At 39.0% G+C, this 23490-nt stretch overlaps 1 protein-coding gene across 1 annotated transcript in view; it reads left to right on the top strand.

Annotated features, from left to right (window-relative positions):
* Positions 1-2982: 2982 nt before the first annotated feature.
* The window catches only part of LOC110442224 (low-density lipoprotein receptor-related protein 2-like), a gene marked incomplete at its 3' end in the record, with an annotated part of 98693 nt that continues 78185 nt past the window's right edge, over positions 2983-23490 (top strand). Inside the window, exon 1 of the mRNA XM_021485716.1 lies at positions 2983-3451. Within this exon, the coding sequence (XP_021341391.1) occupies positions 3403-3451 (49 nt within the window). The remainder of the gene's footprint in view (positions 3452-23490) is intronic.

Below are 23490 nucleotides of genomic sequence, written 5' to 3'. Positions count from 1 at the left end.
CTATCCCATTACAAGGTGATGTGGGAAGGGGAGATTTCTATCCCATTACGAGGTGATATGGGGCGGCGAGATTTCTATCCCATTACGAGGTGATGTGGGAAGGGAGATGTCTATCCCATTACGAGGTGATGTGGGGAGGGGGATTTCCATCCCATTACAAGGTGATATGTGGCGGGTAGAGATTTCTATCCCAGTACGAGATGATGTGGGGAGGGGAGATTTCTATCCCATTACGAGGTGATGAGGGGAAGGGAGGTTTCTATCCCAGTACGAGGTGATGTGGGGAGGGGAGATTTCTATCCCATTACAAGGTGATGTGGGAAGGGGAGATTTCTATCCCATTACGAGGTGATATGGGGCGGCGAGATTTCTATCCCATTACGAGGTGATGTGGGAAGGGAGATGTCTATCCCATTACGAGGTGATGTGGGGAGGGGGATTTCCATCCCATTACAAGGTGATATGTGGCGGGTAGAGATTTCTATCCCAGTACGAGATGATGTGGGGAGGGGAGATTTCTATCCCATTACGAGGTGATGAGGGGAAGGGAGGTTTCTATCCCAGTACGAGGTGATGTGGGGAGGGGAGATTTCTATCCCATTACAAGGTGATGTGGGAAGGGGAGATTTCTATCCCATTACGAGGTGATATGGGGCGGCGAGATTTCTATCCCATTACGAGGTGATGTGGGAAGGGAGATGTCTATCCCATTACGAGGTGATGTGGGGAGGGGGATTTCCATCCCATTACAAGGTGATATGTGGCGGGTAGAGATTTCTATCCCAGTACGAGATGATGTGGGGAGGGGAGATTTCTATCCCATTACGAGGTGATGAGGGGAAGGGAGGTTTCTATCCCAGTACGAGGTGATGTGGGGAGGGGAGATTTCTATCCCATTACAAGGTGATGTGGGAAGGGGAGATTTCTATCCCATTACGAGGTGATATGGGGCGGCGAGATTTCTATCCCATTACGAGGTGATGTGGGAAGGGAGATGTCTATCCCATTACGAGGTGATGTGGGGAGGGGGATTTCCATCCCATTACAAGGTGATATGTGGCGGGTAGAGATTTCTATCCCAGTACGAGATGATGTGGGGAGGGGAGATTTCTATCCCATTACGAGGTGATATGGGGAGGAGAGATTTCTATCCCAGTACGAGTTGATGTGGGGAGGGAGATTTCTATCCCATTACGAGGTGATGTGGGGAGAAGAGATTTCTATCTCAGTACGAGGTGATGAGGGGAGAGGAGATAATTGCTAGCCAACGAGGTAAGGTGGAGAGGTGAGAGAATTTCAATCCTAGTGCGAGGTGAGGTGGGGAGGGGAGCGAATTTCAATCCTAGTACGAGGTAAGGTGGGGAGGGGAGATAGTTTTCCTCCCAGTATGAGGTGATATTGGGAGAAGAGATAATTTCTCTCCCTGTACGTGGTGAAGTTGGGAGGTGGGAGATATTTTCTTATGATCTCAGTACGAGGTGAATACATTATTAAGGTGAGGAGGATTTCAATCACTGTACGGTAATAAGGTGGGGAGAGGATTTCGGCCCCAGTACGGCAATAAGGTGGGGATAAGATTTCGGCCCCGGTACGGTATTGCGTTGAGGAGAGAATTTAGGCCCCGGTACGGTATTAAAATAAGGAGAGAATTTCTGCCTCTGTATGGTATTAAGGTGAGGAGAGGTTTTAGGTCCCGGTACGGTATTAAGGTGAGGAGATGATTTCGGCCCCGGTACGGTATTAAGGTGAGGAGAGGATTTAGGTCCCGGTACGGTATTAAGGTGAGGAGAGGATTTAAGCCCCGGTACGGTATTAAGGTGAGGAGATGATTTAGGCCCCGGTACGGTATTAAGGTGAGGAGAGGATTTCGGCCCCGGTACAGTATTAAGGTGAGGAGAGGTTTTAGGTCCCGGTTCGGTATTAAGGTGAGGAGATGATTTAGGCCCCGGTACGTTATTAAGGTGAGGAGAGGATTTAGGTCCCTGTACGGTATTAAGATAAGGAGAGGAGTTCAGCCCCGGTACGGTATTAGTGAGGAGAGGATTTCGGCCCTTGTACGGTATTAAGGTAAGGAGAGGATTTTGGCCCTGGTACGGTATTAAGGTGAGTAGATGATTTAGGCCCCGGTACAGTATTAAGGTGAGGAGAGGTTTTAGGTCCCGGTACGGTATTAAGGTGAGTAGATGATTTAGGCCCCGGTACAGTATTAAGGTGAGGAGAGGATTTAAGCCCCGGTACGGTATTAGTGAGGAGAGGATTTCGGCTCCGGTACGGTATTAAGGTGAGTAGATGATTTAGGCCCCGGTACAGTATTAAGGTAAGGAGAGGATTTTGGCCCTGGTACGGTATTAAGATGAGGAGAGGATTTCGGCCCCAGTACGGCAATAAGGTGAGAAAAGGATTTCGGCCCCGGTACGATATTAAGGTAAGGAGATGATTTAGGCCCCGGTACAGTATTAAGGTGAGGAGAGGTTTTAGGTCCCGGTACGGTATTAAGATCATGAGATGATTTCGGCCCCGGTACAGTATTAAGGTGAGGAGATGATTTAGGCCCCTGTACGGTTTTAAGGTGAGGAGAGGGTTTCGGCCCCGGTACGGTAGTAAGGGGAGGAGAGGATTTCGGCCCTTGTACGGTATTAAGGTAAGGAGAGGATTTTGGCCCTGGTACGGTATTAAGGTAAGGAGAGGATTTTGGCCCCGGTACGGGATTAAGGGGAGGAGAGGATTTCGGCCCTTGTACGGTATTAAGGTAAGGAGAGGATTTAGGTCCCGGTACGGTATTAAGATGAGGAGGTGATTTCGGCCCCGGTACAGTATTAAGGTAAGGAGAGGATTTAGGTCCCGGTACGGTATTAAGATAATGAGATGATTTCGGCCCCGGTACGGTAATAAGGTGAGGAGAGGGTTTCGGCCCCGGTACGGTATTAAGGTGAGGAGAGGATTTCGGCTCCGGTACGGTATTAAGGTAAGGAGATGATTTCGGCCCCGGTATGTAGTCTGCCATCGTTGTTCCCGTCTCGCCTGTCAGACCCGTCACGGCCTTGGTGACAAATAGACAAACAGCTCACCTCGGCTCCGACTTCAGTAGCCATACATCTTTATGTAACTGCAGAAGACCGGTCACCTGGTCCATACCTGTATAACTCTGGAATACGCATACCTGTACGATTGGAATAGTGTACCATCAACATTTTACCACAGGAACGACAATCTGGGAACTACTAGTACAGCTATATGCAATTCTAACGAAGTTGGATTAGTTTTTATGTTTTAATTCAATACGTGATTGTCTTAAGAGTTACATCTCACAGGTGTGCTGTGTCGCGCGCTCAGGTATCTACAATTTGGGCGAGGTAACATGTTTTGGTGAGGACACGGATATTGTACCGGGGACACTATAGGATGAAGGCCTCTAGCCTGCTCATTCTCTTCTGGATCTCACTAACAAAAGGTAAGTGTAACCGGTATATCTGATCCTGACTTTAGCCTCACACAATCCGGACTAACCAGGTTTCACTGTTCACCGAGAGTTGAAACAGTATAGGATCAAATTCATTCCCCAGTTTCGACACTAAAATATTTAGTTGTGCGTATGTAAATCTATATGAGTATAAAGTAGAGCTTTGTAGAGTCAGCTCCGAAGTACATGTACAACAGGGGATCCAGTGACTGACCTGGGCGTGTTAGCTGTGGAGTGTTAAAATAAATAAAAGGTTTAAATAATTATCTATACTATGAAATACTTTTTATTTTAATTTGGCGGGGAGGGGGATACCCAATAACGTTATCACATAAGTCCGGCTAGTGCCTCGGCTGGTAGGTGTCAATTGATGTCCTGTTAAGTGTCAGTACAACCTAAAAGGGCTTCATCAGTAATAGTTATAATGTCGTAATTACTCTTAGAGGCCTTCTACGACCAGTCAAACGTGTGAACCACATGAGAGAAAATTACCTCGACATTTAAGAAACTAAATTGTATAAGTCCGGATTAGAGAGGTTCCACTATCTAATAGTGATGGAACCTTGACATGTAATCCACAAATCATGGTTTACGATCTATGATTGGTGATTGAATTTGTATTAATAGCTGACGTCGTTGTTTAACCCATGCTTTAATCCTTTAGCTGTAGTCTTAGGGTAACGTCATACGTTAACTGTAGTCTTAGAGTGACGTCATCCTTGAACAAAAGTCTTAATGGGACGTCATCCTTTAACAAATCTAAGGACGACATACCCCTTTTATCAGTCTTAGGATGACGTCATCCTTTAACAAGTCTTAGGGTGACGTCATCCTTTAACAGTAGTCTTCAGGCGATATCATCCTTTAATTTTAGGATTAGGGTGACGTCATCCTTTAACTGTAGTACAATGGTGACGTCATCATTTAACAAGTCTTAAAGCGACGTCGTCCTTTATCAGTAGTCTTAGACTGACGTCATCCTTTAACAAAAGTCTTAATGCGACATCATCCTTTGACAAAAGTGTTAGGGCGACGTCATCCTTTCCTAGTAGTCTTAAGGCCACGTGATCCTTTAAATGTAATCTTAAAAAGGTGATGTCATCCTTTAACTGTAGTCCCAGGAAGACGTCTGCCTTTGTCTGTAGTCTTAAGTGACGTTATCTTTTAATGATCTTTGTATCTCTTTATAGTGTCATTTAAATGTTTTTCTAATTCAGATTTTACATTTTGATTTACCACAGTGTGCATTTAAAAAAAATGAAATTTTCGACATTGTTTTCAATGCAAATTGTCATCTACAAGTGATCAGCTCGCGACCTCGTACTTCGTGTTAACGAGGATGTAAATATCGTGTTGTCTCCTGTTATATAACATATCCTTCTTACATATAGAATACTGTTGTGGCCAGCAATATGCTGTTTTCCATGTGTATCGTTCAACATTTCGTCATGAATATCTACATTTATATATACTGGATATTAGATATGTGTTCCTCGTAAGCTTACCTGTGTTAGAACATATTTCAGGGAGTGTTCCTAAGGTTGAATACTGGCTTATAGTGACTTGCATAGATTTTCCAAAGACTTCCAGTTCTGAAGCGGAAAGCTGTATACTATTCTTTTGATTGGTAATTTTGATGATTGGTTAATAAATAAAACACACACCTGAAAGGTATACACAGGTAACTCTCCGGTAATTATGATATATAGTGTTAATTGAATATTTCAGAAGATATTGTTTAATGTGTAGTGTACATGTCAGTAATCCTGTTCATGAGTCGACCATACACAGCACATCTCAGCCTCCGATACAGACGACGCAACTTTCTGTTTTATATCGCAGGGACCTGATTCATTAATAAAATGGTCGTAAGTTTAGAATATAGATCTATTATACACAGGGGCCGGACAAAATTACCAATATTACCTTGGACAATTTAATTAGATAATCACGTCCCAATATTGACATCACAAAATGCTTTTGTTCGTTAAAAACATGGCAAAACAACGAATTGGCCCAGTCCCTGTAAAGCAAGGTAACAAGCTATACCTAGCTACGGTCATTATATCAAAGTCGGACCCCGCGACATTCTGGGAGAAATAACGTTTTGTTACAGTGTGGTGGATAGTTACACGAACAAATTATATCTCCCTTGTGGCGACAGGGAGAGTGCCAGGGGAGACAACTGGGAGGGAAAGTCGGAACCTTACATAACGAGCCCACCGTATATCACCGATACACAACTCGTCAGCGTCTTGTTCGTCCAAAGATTTTATGTTGTAAATAGTTGCTGTACCCAAACAGAATCCCTGTTTTTATCGTTGTCTGATAGTTAAACAGTCACATATACAAACCTCCCGTGCTTGTAGTAAGTCTAAATGTCACGATGTAGCAGTAGGCCTACTTGCCGTGTAAGTGGTATTCATCATGGCCGATATCTTTTTCTGATATTTGCATCTAACGATTTATTTCTGGGGATAACAAAAGTGAATTAAAAAGTGGAGTGTATTTATCAACAATGACGTGTATTTTTCAACAATGACAGATATTTATTAACAATGACAGATATTTATCAACAATGACGTGTATTTATCGACACTAACGTGTAATTATCAACAATGACAGATATTTATCAACAATGACATGTATTTATCAACAATGATGTGTATTTATCATCAATGACAGATATTTATCAACACTGACGTGTATTTATCAACAATGACGTGTATTTATCAACACTGACATGTATCACTGACATGTATTTATCAACACTAACGTGTATTTATCAACAATGACAGATATCTATCAACAATGACGCGTATTTATCAACTATGACAGATATTTATCAACAATGACGTGTATTTATCGACACTAACGTGTAATTATCAACAATGACAGATATTTATCAACAATGACATGTATTTATCAACAATGACGTGTATTTATCAACACTGACATGTATCACTGACATGCATTTATCAACACTAACGTGTATTTATCAACAATGACAGATATCTATCAACAATGACGCGTATTTATCAACAATGAAAGATATTTATCAACACTGACGTGTATTTATCAACAATGACGTGTATTTATCAACACTGACATGTATCACTGACATGCATTTATCAACACTAACGTGTATTTATCAACAATGACAGATATCTATCAACAATGACGCGTATTTATCAACTATGACAGATATTTATCAACAATGACGTGTATTTATCGACACTAACGTGTAATTATCAACAATGACAGATATTTATCAACAATGACGTGGATTTATCAACAATGACATGTATTTATCAACAATGACGTGTATTTATCAACACTGACATGTATCACTGACATGCATTTATCAACACTAACGTGTATTTATCAACAATGACAGATATCTATCAACAATGACGCGTATTTATCAACAATGAAAGATATTTATCAACAATGACGTGTATTTATCAACACTGACATGTATCACTGACATGTATTTATCAACACTAACGTGTATTTATCAACAATGACAGATATCTATCAACAATGACGCGTATTTATCAACAATGACAGATATTTATCAACAATGACGTGTATTTATCATCAATGACAGATATTTATCAATAATGACATGTATTTATCAACACTGACGTGTATTTATATAATTATCAACAATGACATGCATGTATTTATCAACAATGACAGATATTTATCAACAATGACGCGTATTTATCATCAATGACAGATATTTATCAACAATGACGTGTATTTATCAACAATGACATGTATTTATCAACAATGACGTGTATTTATCAACACTGACATGTATCACTGACATGTATTTATCAACACTAACATGTATTTATCAACAATGACGCGTATTTATCAACAATGACAGCTATTTATCAACAATGACAGGTATTTATCAACAATGACGCGTATTTATCATCAATGACAGATATTTATCAACACTGACAGATATTTATCAACAATGACAGATATTTATCAACACTTACATATATTTATCAACAATGACGCGTATTTATCATCAATGACAGATATTTATCAACAATGACAGATATTTATCAACAATGACCCGTATTTATCATCAATGACAGATATTTATCAACAATGACGTGTATTTATCAACAATGACATGTATTTATCAACAATGACGTGTATTTATCAACACTGACATGTATCACTGACATGTATTTATCAACACTAACATGTATTTATCAACAATGACGCGTATTTATCAACAATGACAGCTATTTATCAACAATGACAGGTATTTATCAACAATGACGCGTATTTATCATCAATGACAGATATTTATCAACACTGACAGATATTTATCAACAATGACGCGTATTTATCATCAATGACAGATATTTATCAACAATGACGTGTTTTTATCAACAATGACATGTATTTATCAACAATGACTTGTATTTATCAACACTGACATGTATCACTGACATGTATTTATCAACACTAACATGTATTTATCAACGATGACAGATATTTATCAACAATGACAGATATTTATCAACAATGACATGTATTTATCAACACTGACATGTATTTATCAACGATGACGTGTATTTATCAACAATGACATGTATTTATCAACAATGACAGATATTTATCACCAATGACAGATATTTATCAACAATGACGTGTATTTATCAACACTAACGTGTATTTATCAACAATGACAGATATTTATCAACAATGACAGATATTTATCAACACTGACGTGTATTTATCAACAATGACAGATATTTATCAACACTGACGTGTATTTATCAACGATGACAGATATTTATCAACAATGACGCGAATTTATCAACAATGACAGATATTTATCAACAATGACGCGAATTTATCATTAATGACAGATATTTATCAACAATGACGTGTATTTATCAACACTGACATGTATTTATCAACGATGACATGTATTTATCAACACTGACATGTATTTATCAACACTAACATGTATTTATCAACAATGACAGATATTTATCAACAATGACATGTATTTATCAACAATGACGTGTATTTATCAACAATGATATGTAATTATCAACACTGACATGCATTTATCAACGATGACGTGAATTTATCAACAATGACGTGTATTTATCAACAATGATATGTAATTATCAACACTGACATGCATTTATCAACGATGACAGATATTTATCAACAATGACGCGAATTTATCATTAATGACAGATATTTATCAACAATGACGTGTATTTATCAACAATGATATGTAATTATCAACACTGACATGCATTTATCAACGATGACAGATATTTATCAACAATGACGCGAATTTATCATTAATGACAGATATTTATCAACAATGACGTGTATTTATCAACAATGATATGTAATTATCAACACTGACATGCATTTATCAACGATGACGTGAATTTATCAACAATGACGTGTATTTATCAACACTGACATGTATTTATCAACAATGACGTGTATTTATCAACAATGACAGATAATTTTCAACACTGACGTATGTGTATTTATCAACACTGACATGTATTTATCAACAATGACGTGTATTTATCAACAATGACGTGTATTTATCAACAATGAAATGTATTTATCAACACTGACGTGTATTTATCAACAATTACGTGTATTTATCAACACTGACGTGTATTTATCAACAATGACAGATATTTATCAACAATGACATGTATTTATCAACAATGACGTGTATTTATCGACACTAACGTGTATTTATCAACAATGACAGATATTTATCACCACTGACGTGTATCTATCAACAGTGACAGATATTTATCAACTCTAACGTGTATTTATATAATTATCAACAATGACATGTATTTATCAGCAATGACAGATATTTATCAACAATGACAGATATTTATCAACAAAGACATGTATTTATCAACGATGACATGTATTTATCAACAGATATTTATCAACAATGACGTGTATTTATCGACACTAACGTGTATTTATCAACAATGACAGATATTTATCACCACTGACGTGTATCTATCAACAGTGACAGATATTTATCAACACTAACGTGTATTTATATAATTATCAACAATGACATGTGTTTATCAACAATGACAGATATTTATCAACAATGACATGTATTTATCAACGATGACATGTATTTATCAACAATGACGTGTATTTATCAACCATGACGGGTATTTATCATCAATGACAGATATTTATCAACAATGACGTGTATTTATCAACAATGACAGATATTTATCAACACTGACATGCATTTATCAACGATGACATGTATTTATCAACAATGACGTGTGTTTATCAACGATGACGTGTATTTATCAACAATGAAATGTATTTATCAACACTGACGTGTATTTATCAACAATTACGTATATTTATCAACAATGACATGTATTTATCGACAAAGACAGATATTTATCAACACTGACGTGTATTTATCAACAATGACAGATATTTATCAACACTGACGTGTATTTATCAACAATGACAGATATTTATCAACACGGACATGTATTTATCAACACTGACGTGTATTTATATAATTATCAACAATGACATGCATGTATTTATCAACAATGACGTGTATTTATCAACAATTACGTGTATTTATCAACAATGACATGTATTTATCGACAAAGACAGATATTTATCAACACTGACGTGTATTTATCAACAATGACAGATATTTATCAACAATGACAGATATTTATCAACACGGACATGTATTTATCAACACTGACGTGTCTTTATATAATTATCAACAATGACATGCATGTATTTATCAACAATTACGTGTATTTATCAACAATGACATTTATTTATCGACAAAGACAGATATTTATCAACACTGACGAGTATTTATCAACAAAGACAGATATTTATCAACACTGACATGCATTTATCAACAATGACAGATATTTATCAACACTGACAGATATTTATCAACAATGACGTGTATTTATCGACACTAACGTGTATTTATCAACAATGACAGATATCTATCGACAATGACAGGTCTTTATCAACACTGACGTGTATTTATCAACAATGACAGATATTTATCAACACTGACGTATATTTATCAATGATGACATGTATTTATCAACACTAACATGTATTTATCATCAACGACCAGTACTCATCAACAATGCCAGGTAATCGTCGGTTTTTATACGTATTTCATACCACAGAGATATTCTCGCAAGATGATTTAATTCTCGCGGCCAGTTGTTTACGCGAACAAATGCGAAAATACATGTCTTGTCACTTTATAGTAATTTACGGTATATCTGGCATAAATTACAGTTGGTAAACTCTTATTTCTGAGCTAAAGCGACACGGTTAGGTGTCGCTTGATTTATTTGCATATGTTTGGAAAAGTATATCCTAAATTATACACAACTATATTGTAGCAAATAGAATGCTATATTAACGTAATTATTTGCTCCATTAGTTATTACTTTACTAAGCTAACAGCAAACTTTTATACATAAAAGAGTCATGTGCCTTGATCCTTGATGACGTCATAGGTGCCCAATAGAACAGTTAGACGTTGACAATGACCTAATTTACATATGGTTATAATAGCGCGCTGTGTCTAGGGGTCACGGGGTCGACAGCTGTTTGACGTTTCCTATGTACATATCGTAACAGGTAATTCAATTAATTCAAACATTTATGTCTCATTTGCATAATTAATTCCTATCATATGCAATACCTGCAAATTTGACCGTGATAAACAATGAGCCCTGTGAACAAGCTACATTTGTAAATAGCACAATAGTTAATATTTAAACACGTTTATTGTGAGATTAAAATTTTGGCGTCACAAGTATATTTTTTTAAATGCGACATCTTCGAGTCTAAATGTGACAAAAAATGGCCCAGGGATTTTCGCATTTCTTTAGGTTTCGTTTACTAGCAGTACCGATATAGTCCAACAGCCAATTTGATATCACGTATTATTCATTGGCAGAAAATCGGATCATTTCGTCATTTCCGCTGTATACTCGGAAAAATATCATGGAAATGGCCGAGCGTTGTCCGATTGCTCTAAAATCAAGGTTATCGTTTACGAAACTTATATAATTACAGACGATTCCCGATTGAGCGAAACCTAGCGGAAAAAACTGTACTAAGGCAGACAATCCAGGACATTCGATCGTTAATTAATATATTTCACCATTTGAGGTTGATATACTACGACGTTAATTAAAATTCAAAGAAAGAGCAGAGCTTAAAGGCATATATTGACTTATACAATAGTTATCTGCCTTAGGTTTCTTTTTTATTATAATTTGCATTGGTTAAAGGTAAAACTCACTGAGGGTACGACAAGTGCCTGTTTATCGTGGTTATCTCACTTCATTTCGTTATTTTTCAAATTTTATAATAAAAAATGCATTGTTTAGGATTTTAACAGATCAAAGTGACAGAACGTGCTAATCAAGTGGTTAACTAACGTGTAAGCTATCTTAAATCACCACACCTGCCGTTAAACGAATGTCCTGTGAGTTGACAAAGACGATCGTGCAAGAATTGAAAATTAACTAAGTAATATAATTATATTCTAACTTACACATTTCAAGTGTATAATTAATTAATTAACCAAATCCTTATTATCATTTGTCTAGAACTCTTTTTTGGGGAGGAGGCGCATATCACAGTAGGGTAGCATAACTCCTTAAATTTCCAGTTACATGTATATATCCTAAATTTAAATAAAATTCAATTCATTAAGGGTGGCATTTTTACCAAATATGGATCTGTTAACGAACAACCTGTAGATTAAGTACAGTATATACCACATAAGGGGTTGATATTTTACCGAAAATTTTTCTAAACTCCTAAAACGCGTAAAATTACTCTTTACGCCTCGGGCGGTTTAGGCACAAAATATACATAGCTGTAACAAATGATCAGGTCCCTGTGATTACTACAACCATGTTCGGTGACACGCCGGAGGGACAGATTTGTTTAGACTATCCTTATGTTACTTCTCTGGTTAGGTAGTGATGGCAATACCACGTTGTGTCTCGGGCTTTGCCATTCCATCCCTCTTCAGCTTCTCTATATTTTTCAATGGAAACAAGGAGGCACGGTAGTCCTGTGGTAGGACGCCGGGCTCGTTACCGAAGGACTGCGGGTTCGAGTCACGGCACGACACTGTGTTGAATGTTTGTGGGCCTATAACCACGGACAATAATTTGTGAACCGCTTTGAGACGACCTACGACCTAGGTTGTGATAAAGCGGTATTGAGAGGAGGGGTTTCGAATCTCGAGATTATCTCACAAAACATACGTTTCCAACATTTAATAAAACCATCTCAACTGTAAATATTGTTCAAATAAAAACGTTCTTGTTATTGTCCAACAACGGCCCGTAATCAATCTAATTCTCTCGTCATGTTGTGGCCATGCGTCCTGTTTAAGATCAGGACGTTTAATTAAATATTCTAAGTAGGTGTTTAAGTATACATTAGTTTGGTTCACAGAACAGCTACTGTTGCGCTGTTGATATAATTCGGTTCGCGGTATTCCTGGTGTGGCTTTGGACTACAGGCGTGTGCAGCCCCTCATTATAATACTGCTTAGGACAGGGTTATACAAGGCAGTCTGATGTATAAAATTCCTTTCTTTATATTCGCATGGCTTTGACACTTCATAGGCCAACCGAAATAACACTATAAATGTCAGCATTCGAGTGTTGACGTCAGAGTTAATATAATGATAATTTTAATAATTACATACATGTATGACAAATAACCTGACATCACGAGCATTCGTTACTTACCGCTCGGCGTGCCTGATGTGAAAGTAATTTTGAAATCTTTTATCAACTGACAATTATAGACGCTGTGATTGTGTGTTTCGTAAATTCTAGTGACTGTAACGAGAGCATATGACAACATGTCTATTCCTATTATACAGGTCACTATTATCAACATTTTGTTTGGAGAAAACTGAAATCTGTCGTCATATTATTTTGTAATATTTGTATATTACAACTAACTGATATCATAAATCAATAATCAATATGACGTCATAGTGTCAGCGAGTTGAATCATCTATACGGTATTTCTACAGTTGGTAATACCGCCTATATTAACCCTTTAACCACTGTAGACCATAATGGACTCATCCATATCAATGCATGGTAGAGTCTACTAAAGTTACATAGGGGTGAAAGGGTTAAATACTTATCTATCTCATTTACGCCGCCTATGAATAAACTTTGGACTTTGGAAAGACTTTGGACAAGTTTTAGTTTACAGTCAATAACTATGCTAGCTGGAACGTAAACCATCTCAAGAACCACGCTAGAAATTGAATTCGTCACGTTCCATTCGGCATTGTTAGTGTCTATGAATGCCAACAGATAACTGTTCGATGCTCATAAGTTACCATTTTGTTTTTAAAATTCATATAACGGATATTTGCATTCATTTTCAAAATTCAGCATCAATAATTTTGTGATTGAAGTTTGACATTTTATGACATATATTAGCTTTTTCCTTCAAACTTCAATGTACAATAATCAGTGATATATTAAATTATAACGACGTTTAAGAATAGCTGCTAGAGCTTTGGCACTATATTTAGCACAGTTATCGTTTGATAAAACAAAGTGTAGCTTTTCCTCATAACGAAAATTCATAAAACCACTATCAATTCATATAAAATGTCACGTATATCGTCAAAACCCGGACATCTAGTAGGTGTGTGCTCCTCATCCTCTACCTGGTCTACACAAAATCTGCATGTTCTGTCCATCACGGGTAGGTTTTCATACCCTTCGGTTTCGAGGCGCAGTGAAGCTACCCCACATCTAAATTTAGCGAGTGCGCTACGTTGGCCCCTAGTAAGAGGCGACTTCACAATTCATATAGTTTACACATATAAAAAAGTTTGAATTTACTGTAGGTTTGATGCTTATTTCCTCCCGTTCTGAGTTGACCCATTGGATTTCGTGAATGTTCATCATAGCTTCCTGGACCATATTACATGCTTCGATTTTGGAATATCTCATCGCATTATGAACGTTGATGAGGTTAAGTTCCTCCATTTTTTTAATCTAAAATGCCAGTTCCTTCAACTCCGGTTCGAGATTCTCCGACACCACTGAAAGACGCGACAATTGATACGTGAATCACCCATATCACGAAGCCTTTACCAGTGGTATCAGGATCCGTATTCAAGAAACTGTTCTCATGCTCAAGCTTGGATTCTGTGCTCAAACCGGCTTTCTTGTAACTCACTTAAATCATACAAAATAATAAAAAAAGTCAAATGTAAACATTGAAAACAATAGTCGGCTTTACGTCTCTAAAATAATTCCAAATCATTGAAAAAGTAAGATTTTTGTATCAGTTTATAACTGTAACAAGTAATTAGACTTGAGCACAAAAATCAATCTTGAGCATAAGAACGGTTTCATGAATACGGACCCTGAACTTGGTAGCGTCTTTAATTGTCAAACTAATCAATATTATTCAGTTTGTGAATGTCACCTCGTGTTAAGCTTATTTTAGGGAACGTTCGCTAAATGTATTCATCATATCATCAACACCAGTTCGTGAACGTCACCTCATGTTAAGCTTATTTCAGGGAACGTTCGCTTTGCATTCATCACATCATCAACGCCAGTTCGTGAACGTCACCTCATGCTACGCTTATTTCAGGGAACGTTCGCTTTGCATTCATCACATCATCAACGCCAGTTCGTGAACGTCACCTCATGTTACGCTTATTATAGGGAACGTTCGCTAAATGCATTCATCATATCATCAACGCCAGTTCGTGAACGTCACCTCATGTTAAGCTTATTTCAGGGAACGTTCACTATGCATTCATCACATCATCAACGCCAGTTCGTGAACTTCGCCTCACTTCAGTCAAACGATTTCTGGCTTGTTTTAAGCAGAGTCCGGGTTTTAAGCTATCTTTAAGATAACTAGTTTTATTTTTGGAGTTTTGCACACGGAAAACTCCCGTTTGCATTACACGATGGCCGAAGGCGGCCAGACACTTTCGAAGTATTTATATTTCGTTTCTGCACCACGTTACACCTAAATGTGGTACACAAACGAAATATCCATACTACAGTACATACTGTATATATCTGTATCGCGTTACACTTTTGTGGTACGTATGGTATATGTGCTTCGTTTTTGTCCCGTAAGTCGAAAGCGGACGGACTTATTTGAAGCCTGAATACTTCGTTTCTGTACCACAATGCTTTTTTGTGTTTTGTGTCATTTTGGGTTGACGCTGTGGAATGTTGAGGTGTGGCTTCTGTTGAGGGGTCATACAGGATACGTCTTGGTAATAAAACATAGGATAATCATATTTGTTACGATGAAAAAAGGGTTAATTTGTTTGTCCTTTAATTTTGTTACATATACCGGTACGCGTTCTTTTGTTATTTTGGTTTTAATTAAGTAACTTGCCGCGCCTCCTTCCCTTTACTTGGGCTCCCATTGAAGTTTAACAATGTACAGAAGTAAAACTAGAAAAGGAAAAGAACTATCGGCGTAGGTGACGAATATAAGCAATATTAAGGAAATGTGGATGTCGTACCTTAACTGGACTGCATAAGACGCAAATAATGCATATTGTCAACACCATTCACAGATTTAATTTTGTAAGGAGTACGGAAACCAGTTAAGCCCAACTGTTTGGTGTCAATATTCATCGCATTAAGACATATAACAAACTACGAAAAGTCAATTAAAACTTGACTTATTGGTACTCGTGACAACTGCTGGTTAATAACAACAAAATAACCATTAACTTAACGACTACATTAATCAATTGGAAACCCTGTGTGAGTGGGTCCTGTAGTGCTACCGTCAAATTGCAATACGTAAGGGACACAAACGAACGCAATAACACAAAATTTTAACTCAGAATGCTTCGTTTGTGTACCACACAAAAGTGTACCTTGGTACAAAAACGAAGTATAAATGCTACAAATGTGCCTGGTCGCCTTCTGTCGTCGTAGTATTAGGACTCAAATGGTCACACACAGACAATAAAAACAAAAAGGCTATTAAATCAGCAGGCCACTGTAGTGTGCAGACAGTGCTCCGCGTGCGGCGGTATCGCTGACGTCACAGGCTTACCTATCCGAGTATGATTAATATCGCATGTCGTTAGCTACATGTCCGAACAAAGCGTGTAACTATTATGATATTAGCTCTTCTCGGTTTTCGTAGTTGGTTTTAGTCAACGTTTCTTGTCCTACACTTCGGTTGTCAAAACTTCAAAGAAATCGGGCTCCTTTTTTATATGACATTTTCCTGGACCATTACTTCAAACACAACGCTTCAAGTGTGAGAAAGACTCTGATGTATCGAGGCTGTGGTTGTGTTTATGTCTTAACTAGGTAGACTTGTTAAAACAGATTTGTCAAATCGGGTAAAAACTCCCAGGTTATACAGGTATCTTTACATGTAAATAGAGGTTATATGTAGATACAATACACGTTTATTTCTTACATTTAGTTTCATGCTTAAAGTAGTTGTTTTCTTTCTTTATTCCAACTAAATTAGTATTTGACAAGATTTAGCGCGAATCAAAAATAAATTGAGACATGATTTAAGTTCTTTTTCAGTTTTTCTTAGTTTTAAGAAAATATATGTATCGGTAAACTCGTTCGTAAAACGTATTTCATCGAAAACGCATGACAAAATTAACACCAATGAAACTGCATATAAAAACGTATCATTTGAAAAAAAAAGACAAATATCAGCTAAAAATTCATCGTAAAAGCAACGGCCGTTCAATCTATGATTTTAATAAAAATGGCTTAATGATGGTCTTTCTCAGATCTGAGTAAACACTTATATCGTCTACAGTTGTATGGACGGAGTTATATTCAAAGACAAGACACTTAAAAACAGTCAACCTTAAAGTTACTTTGGAAAACATATTTATTTTTCACTTATTTTGTTTTATCTATTTATTTTTAGATTTGAGTAATTATAAAAAGACGTCGACCCATTAAGCTCACTATGCTTTTTTCCTGATGGTTGAAGCTTGGTTCGATGTTACATCAATCACAGGAAAAAATGTGTGTGAAGTTCCGTGTAGTTATGTAAAACTATCTGTAGCTGTCCGTCAGTCCGTTCATCAAAGACACAATTTAATGGATTATTGATAAAAACTGTTCTTAATTACAGGAAGCAACGTTTAAAAAATAAATTTCTGTTTACCTGTAAAAGGCATGCTGGCCTATAACATGCATGTATATTTACCTGTAAAATACATGTCTGCTTACCTGTAAAAGACATGTTTATTTACCTGTAAAATACATATCTTTACCTGTAAAATACATATCTTCTTACCCGCAAAAGACATGCTTATTTACCTGTAAAATACATGTCTGCCGACCTGTAAAAGGCATGTTTATTTACCTGTAAAATACATATCTTTACCTGTAAAATACATATCTTTACCTGTAAAATACATATCTTCTTACCCGTAAAAGACATATTTGTCTACCTGTAAAAATACATGTCAACATGTAGAACCGACGATAACACAGCGATCATTCAGACCGACTATCAGATAGCACAGCAATCAGTCGAACTCATGGTAACCTAGATACCAGTCAGACCGACGGTACCACAGCAATCAGTCGGACTCACGGTAACCTAGATACCAGTCAGACCGACGGTAACACAGCAATCAGTCGGACTCACGGTAACCTAGACACCAGTCAGACCGACGGTAACACAGCAATCAGTGGGACCGACGATAACACAGCGATCATTCAGACCGACTATCAGATAGCACAGCAATCAGTCGAACTCACGGTAACCTAGATACCAGTCAGACCGACGGTAACACAGCATTCAGTGGGACCGACGATAACACAGCGATCATTCAGACCGGCTATCAGATAGCACAGCAATCAGTCGAACTCATGGTAACCTAGATACCAGTCAGACCGACGGTACCCCAGCAATCAGTCGGACTCACGGTAACCTAGACACCAGTCAGACCGACGGTAACACAGCATTCAGTGGGACCGACGATAACACAGCGATCACTCAGACCGACTATCAGACAGCACAGCAATCAGTCGAACTCACGGTAACCTAGATACCAGTCAGACCGCCGGTAACACAGCAATCAGTCGGACTGACGATAACACAGCAATCAGCCGAACCGCCGGTAACACAACAATCGGTCGGACCGACGGTAACACAGCAATCAGTAGGACTGATGGTAACACAGCAATCAGTCGGACTGACGGTATCACAGCAATCAGCCGAACCGCCGGTAACACAACAATAGGTCGGACCGACGGTACCACAGCAATCAGTCGGAGTCACGGTAACCTAGATACCAGTCAGACCGTCGGTAACAAAGCAATCAGTCGGACTCACGGTAACCTAGGCACCAGTCAGACCGACGGTAACACAGCAATCAGTCGGACCGACTGTAACACAGCAATCAGTCGGACCGATGGTAACACAGCAATCAGTCGGACTGACGGCAACACAGCAATCAGCCGGACTGACGGTAACACAGCAATCAGTCGGACAGACGGTAACACAGCAATCAGCCGAACCGCCGGTAACACAACAATAGGTCGGACCGACGGTACCACAGCAATCAGTCGGAGTCACGGTAACCTAGATACCAGTCAGACCGTCGGTAACAAAGCAATCAGTCGGACTCACGGTAACCTAGAGACCAGTCAGACCGACGGTAACACAGCAATCAGTCGGACTGATGGTAACACAGCAATCAGCCGAACCGACGGCAACACAGCAATCAGTCGGACTCACGGTAACCTAGATCCCAGTCAGACCGACGGTAACACAGCAATCAGTCGGACCGATGGTAACACAGCAATCAGTCGGACTGACGGTATCACAGCAATCAGCCGAACCGCCGGTAACACAACAATCGGTCGGACCGACGGTAACACAGCAATCAGTAGGACTGATGGTAACACAGCAATCAGTCGGACTGACGGAAACACAGCAATCAGTCGGACCGACGGTAACACAACAGTCTGTCGGACTGACAGTAACACAGCAATCAGTCGGACTGACGGTATCACAGCAATCAGCCGAACCGCCGGTAACACAACAAGAGGTCGGACCGACGGTAACACAGCAATCAGTCGGACCGACGGTAACAAAGCAATCAGCCGGACTGACGGTAACCTAGATACCAGTCGGACCGACGGTAACACAGCAATCAGTCGGGCTGACGGTAACACAGCAATCAGCCGAACCGCCGGTAACACAACAATAGGTCGGACCGACGGTAACACAGCAATCAGTCGGACTGATGGTAACACAGCAATCAGTCGGACTGACGGTAACACAGCAATCAGTCGGACTGACGGTAACACAGTCCGTTCAATCTTTGAAATACACAATTCAACCAATTAAAAGTCTTCACTAACAATACAGTATTCGACCATACAAAGTATCCATCCCCGTGAAATACACCCTTCAGCCCACAATACACGTTCATCGAGGGAGATATTTAAAATAAGAACATGGGGTCATGTAATACAAGTGTATATTTACAGAGAGTGTGAATTTTTGGACATTTCGCCGCGAGCGCTGTAGATAATTGATAACCAACAGTTGTTTCTGGCCTGTTCCTTTGTTACCGGTTATGTTTTGTTTGATAAATGATCTAAACATGTCCACAGCATTAGCACGAGCAAACACCAGTACAGATAGCGAGCTGCACTCTTTACTGAGTTCAGCAACGTCGAGCGTAATCAGTGGCGCGATGGGTTTCCGTCCGCACTTAGGAACGGAGGGACCCGGAGATACTAGACTTGCCCCCGTCTCTAGAATATTAAACTGTTAAGAAAAAAAATAACTGAGAAAGTGTTTATCACTTAGATGTCTGGTCCTAAGTTCGAAACTAGGGGGAGATAAACTAGTAGTAAAATGCAGCCGAGAAATTCTTCATAAAAAGTTAGGGGCTGGTAGCCAGCTGTCTACGGAGACACGTGTAAGTCAAGATCCGGCGGTTTCTAAAGGTGCCCTATATATAGTACACAGAGGACCCTCGTGATTACCCGGGCCACGTCCCGAGACTTCTCGACGACAGCCAAAGGAACATGAGGGACCTACAAGTGTATGTTATTCCCCTGGCCAAGTCTCGAGACCCCGAAGGTTGTATCTCCGGGTCCCTCCGCTCCCAAATGCGGACGGAAACCCACCAGCTTCTGATCTCGCTCGACGTTGCCGAACTATTGAGAGGGTCCTCATGTTCATGTTCCTTTGGCTGTTGTACTATCCCCCCACCCCCGAGAAGTCTCGTCGAAGCGGAATGACACGAGAACCCTGATACATAGAGATCCACAAACACATTTTAAATGTGTATTTGACATTATTTACTCCGACATAACATTTTAAAACTTACACTGGTCCGACTATACCAATTATGAAAATAATAAAATGTACCAATATCTTTTGTAAGAAATAACATTGCTTGCCGAACATTTTTCAGGTTTTAATGCTCAATACATAAAGAATATTATATAGAAGTGATTGTTGGTAAACAGGAGATAAAAAAAAAGTTAAAAAAAGGATGACGTCAGTCGAATTAAAAGTAGTCAATCTTATTGATTACACAGTACACAGATAAAGAGATTACCATATATTTTGTTAACATTTCGGAACTTAAAATAATTATTTCATAGCACAATTAATCCAATTTTGAAATATTTTCTTTTCATTAGCTACGAATTCGAGGAACGATTTAATATAAGGAGACCAGTCTGACGTTAGCCGCCGTTCTGTACCTGTGTTAGGTATATATATATATATTGGCCAGGTGTGTACTTCACGTGTACATAGATTATAGCCTGACAGAGTAGCACACCTACCTATCCATTACCATGCTTTGTTGTGTACCGCATGCACAACTTATTCCATTATTATGTTTATATATGTTTCCCGCCTTTTATATATATTCCACATGTTTTTTTCTGATGCAGAGTAACAGCTGCATGTACATGTACCTCGAACCATTTTCAAATATTTTAATAACCTTTCCGTTGTTTTAGTTTAAATATAGCAATGATATTAGTTTTATTAAAAAAAACAATGACGAAAATTCACATTGTCATTCTGTTCTTCAGAAGAATTTAGATATTCAGATATTAGATATTTATATCAAATGTGTTTGACAAAAAAAAAACCGTAAAGCCTTTCACTTAGAAAACGACACATGGGTATTTTTCAATTTTGCTAAAAACTATGGTAGCCTTGGTACTTACTGAGTGACAGATTCAGTTTTTTTTTTTTTATTAAAATGGCTTCCTGCTTTTCCTAAAACTGGGTTTAATCAATGGTCCAAGTGCCGTGTCGCTTCATTGCCGATGATTTACAATACGACCAGCCTTCCATTGGTATAGGCAATAGCTCCGCCTGCTCCGATGACAAATAGAACTGAAACGTGGCCCCGAGGGCCTGGTAAATCAGAACAAGGAAGTCAGACGGCAAGGTCATGCATCAAGGTCAAATGAGGTCGCAAAAAGTACCAGTAAATCAAAACCGGCATTAGTTTTAGGAAGGTAGAATATGTGGTGGTGTGCCATGAAATCAGAAAAGCTTAAGGGTGTATGCTACCTAACTGAGACATGGAGACTTAAGGGTGTATGCTACCTTACTGAGTCATGGGGACTTAAGGGTGTATGCTAACTTACTGAGACAAGGGGACTTAAGGGTATATGCTACCTTACTGAGACATAGGGACTTAAGGGTGTATGCTACCATACTGAGTCATGGGGACTTAAGGGTGTATGCTAACCTCCTGAGATATGGGGACTTAAGCATGCTACCTTACTGAGACATGGGGACTTAAGGGTGTATGCTACCTTACTGAAACACGGGAACTTAAGGGTGTATGCTAACTTACTGAGACAAGGGGACTTAAGGGTATATGCTACCTTACTGAGACATAGGGACTTAAGGGTGTATGCTACCATACTGAGACATGGGGACTTAAGGGTGTATGCTAACTTACTGAGACACGGGGACTTAAGGGTGTATGCTAACTTACTGAGACATGGGGACTTAAGGATGTTTGCTACCTTACTGAGACATGGGGACTTAAGGGTGTATGCTACCTTACTGAGACATGGGGACTTAAGGATGTGTGCTACCTTACTGAGACATGGGGACTTAAGGGTGCATCCTCCCTTACTGAGACATGGGAACTTAAGGGAATATGCTACCTTACTGAGACACGGGCACTTAAGGGTGTGTGCTACCTTACTGAAACACGGGAACTTAAGGGTGTATGCTAACTTACCGAGACATGGGGACTTAAGGATGTATGCTACCTGTGACATGTACCTAAGGGTGCATGCCAACTTACTGAGACATGGGAACTTAAGGGAATATGCTACCTTACTGAGACACGGGCATTTAAGGGTGTATGCTACCTTACTGAAACACGGGAACTTAAGGGTGCATGCCAACTTACTGAGACATGGGAACTTAAGGGTATATGCTACCTTACTGAGACACGGGGACTTAAGGCTGTATGCTACCTTACTGAGACACGGGCACTTAAGGGTGTATGCTACCTTACTGAGGCATGGGGGCTTAAGGGTGTATGCTACCTTACTGAGGCATGGGGGCTTAAGGGTGTATGCTACCTTACTGAAACACGGGAACTTAAGGGTGTATGCTAACTTACTGAGACATGGGGACTTAAGGGTGTATTCTTCTTTACTGAGACACGGGGACTTAAGGGTGCATGCTACCTTACTGAGACATGGGAACTTAAGGGTATATGCTACCTTACTAAGACACGGGGACTTAAGGGTGTATGCTATCTTACTGAGCCACGGTGACTAAGGGTGTACGCTACCTTACTGAGACACGGGTACTTAAGGGTGTATGCTACCTTACTGAGTCATGGGGACTTAAGGGTATATGCTACCTTACTGAGACACGGGGACTTAAGGGGGTATGCTACCTTACTG

Source organism: Mizuhopecten yessoensis, unplaced genomic scaffold (assembly GCF_002113885.1).
Source record: "Mizuhopecten yessoensis strain PY_sf001 unplaced genomic scaffold, ASM211388v2 scaffold716231, whole genome shotgun sequence".
Taxonomy (NCBI): Eukaryota; Metazoa; Mollusca; class Bivalvia; order Pectinida; family Pectinidae; genus Mizuhopecten; species Mizuhopecten yessoensis.
The sequence above is the reverse complement of the archived record's forward strand: the minus strand, read 5'-3'. Positions and strand labels throughout refer to the sequence as shown.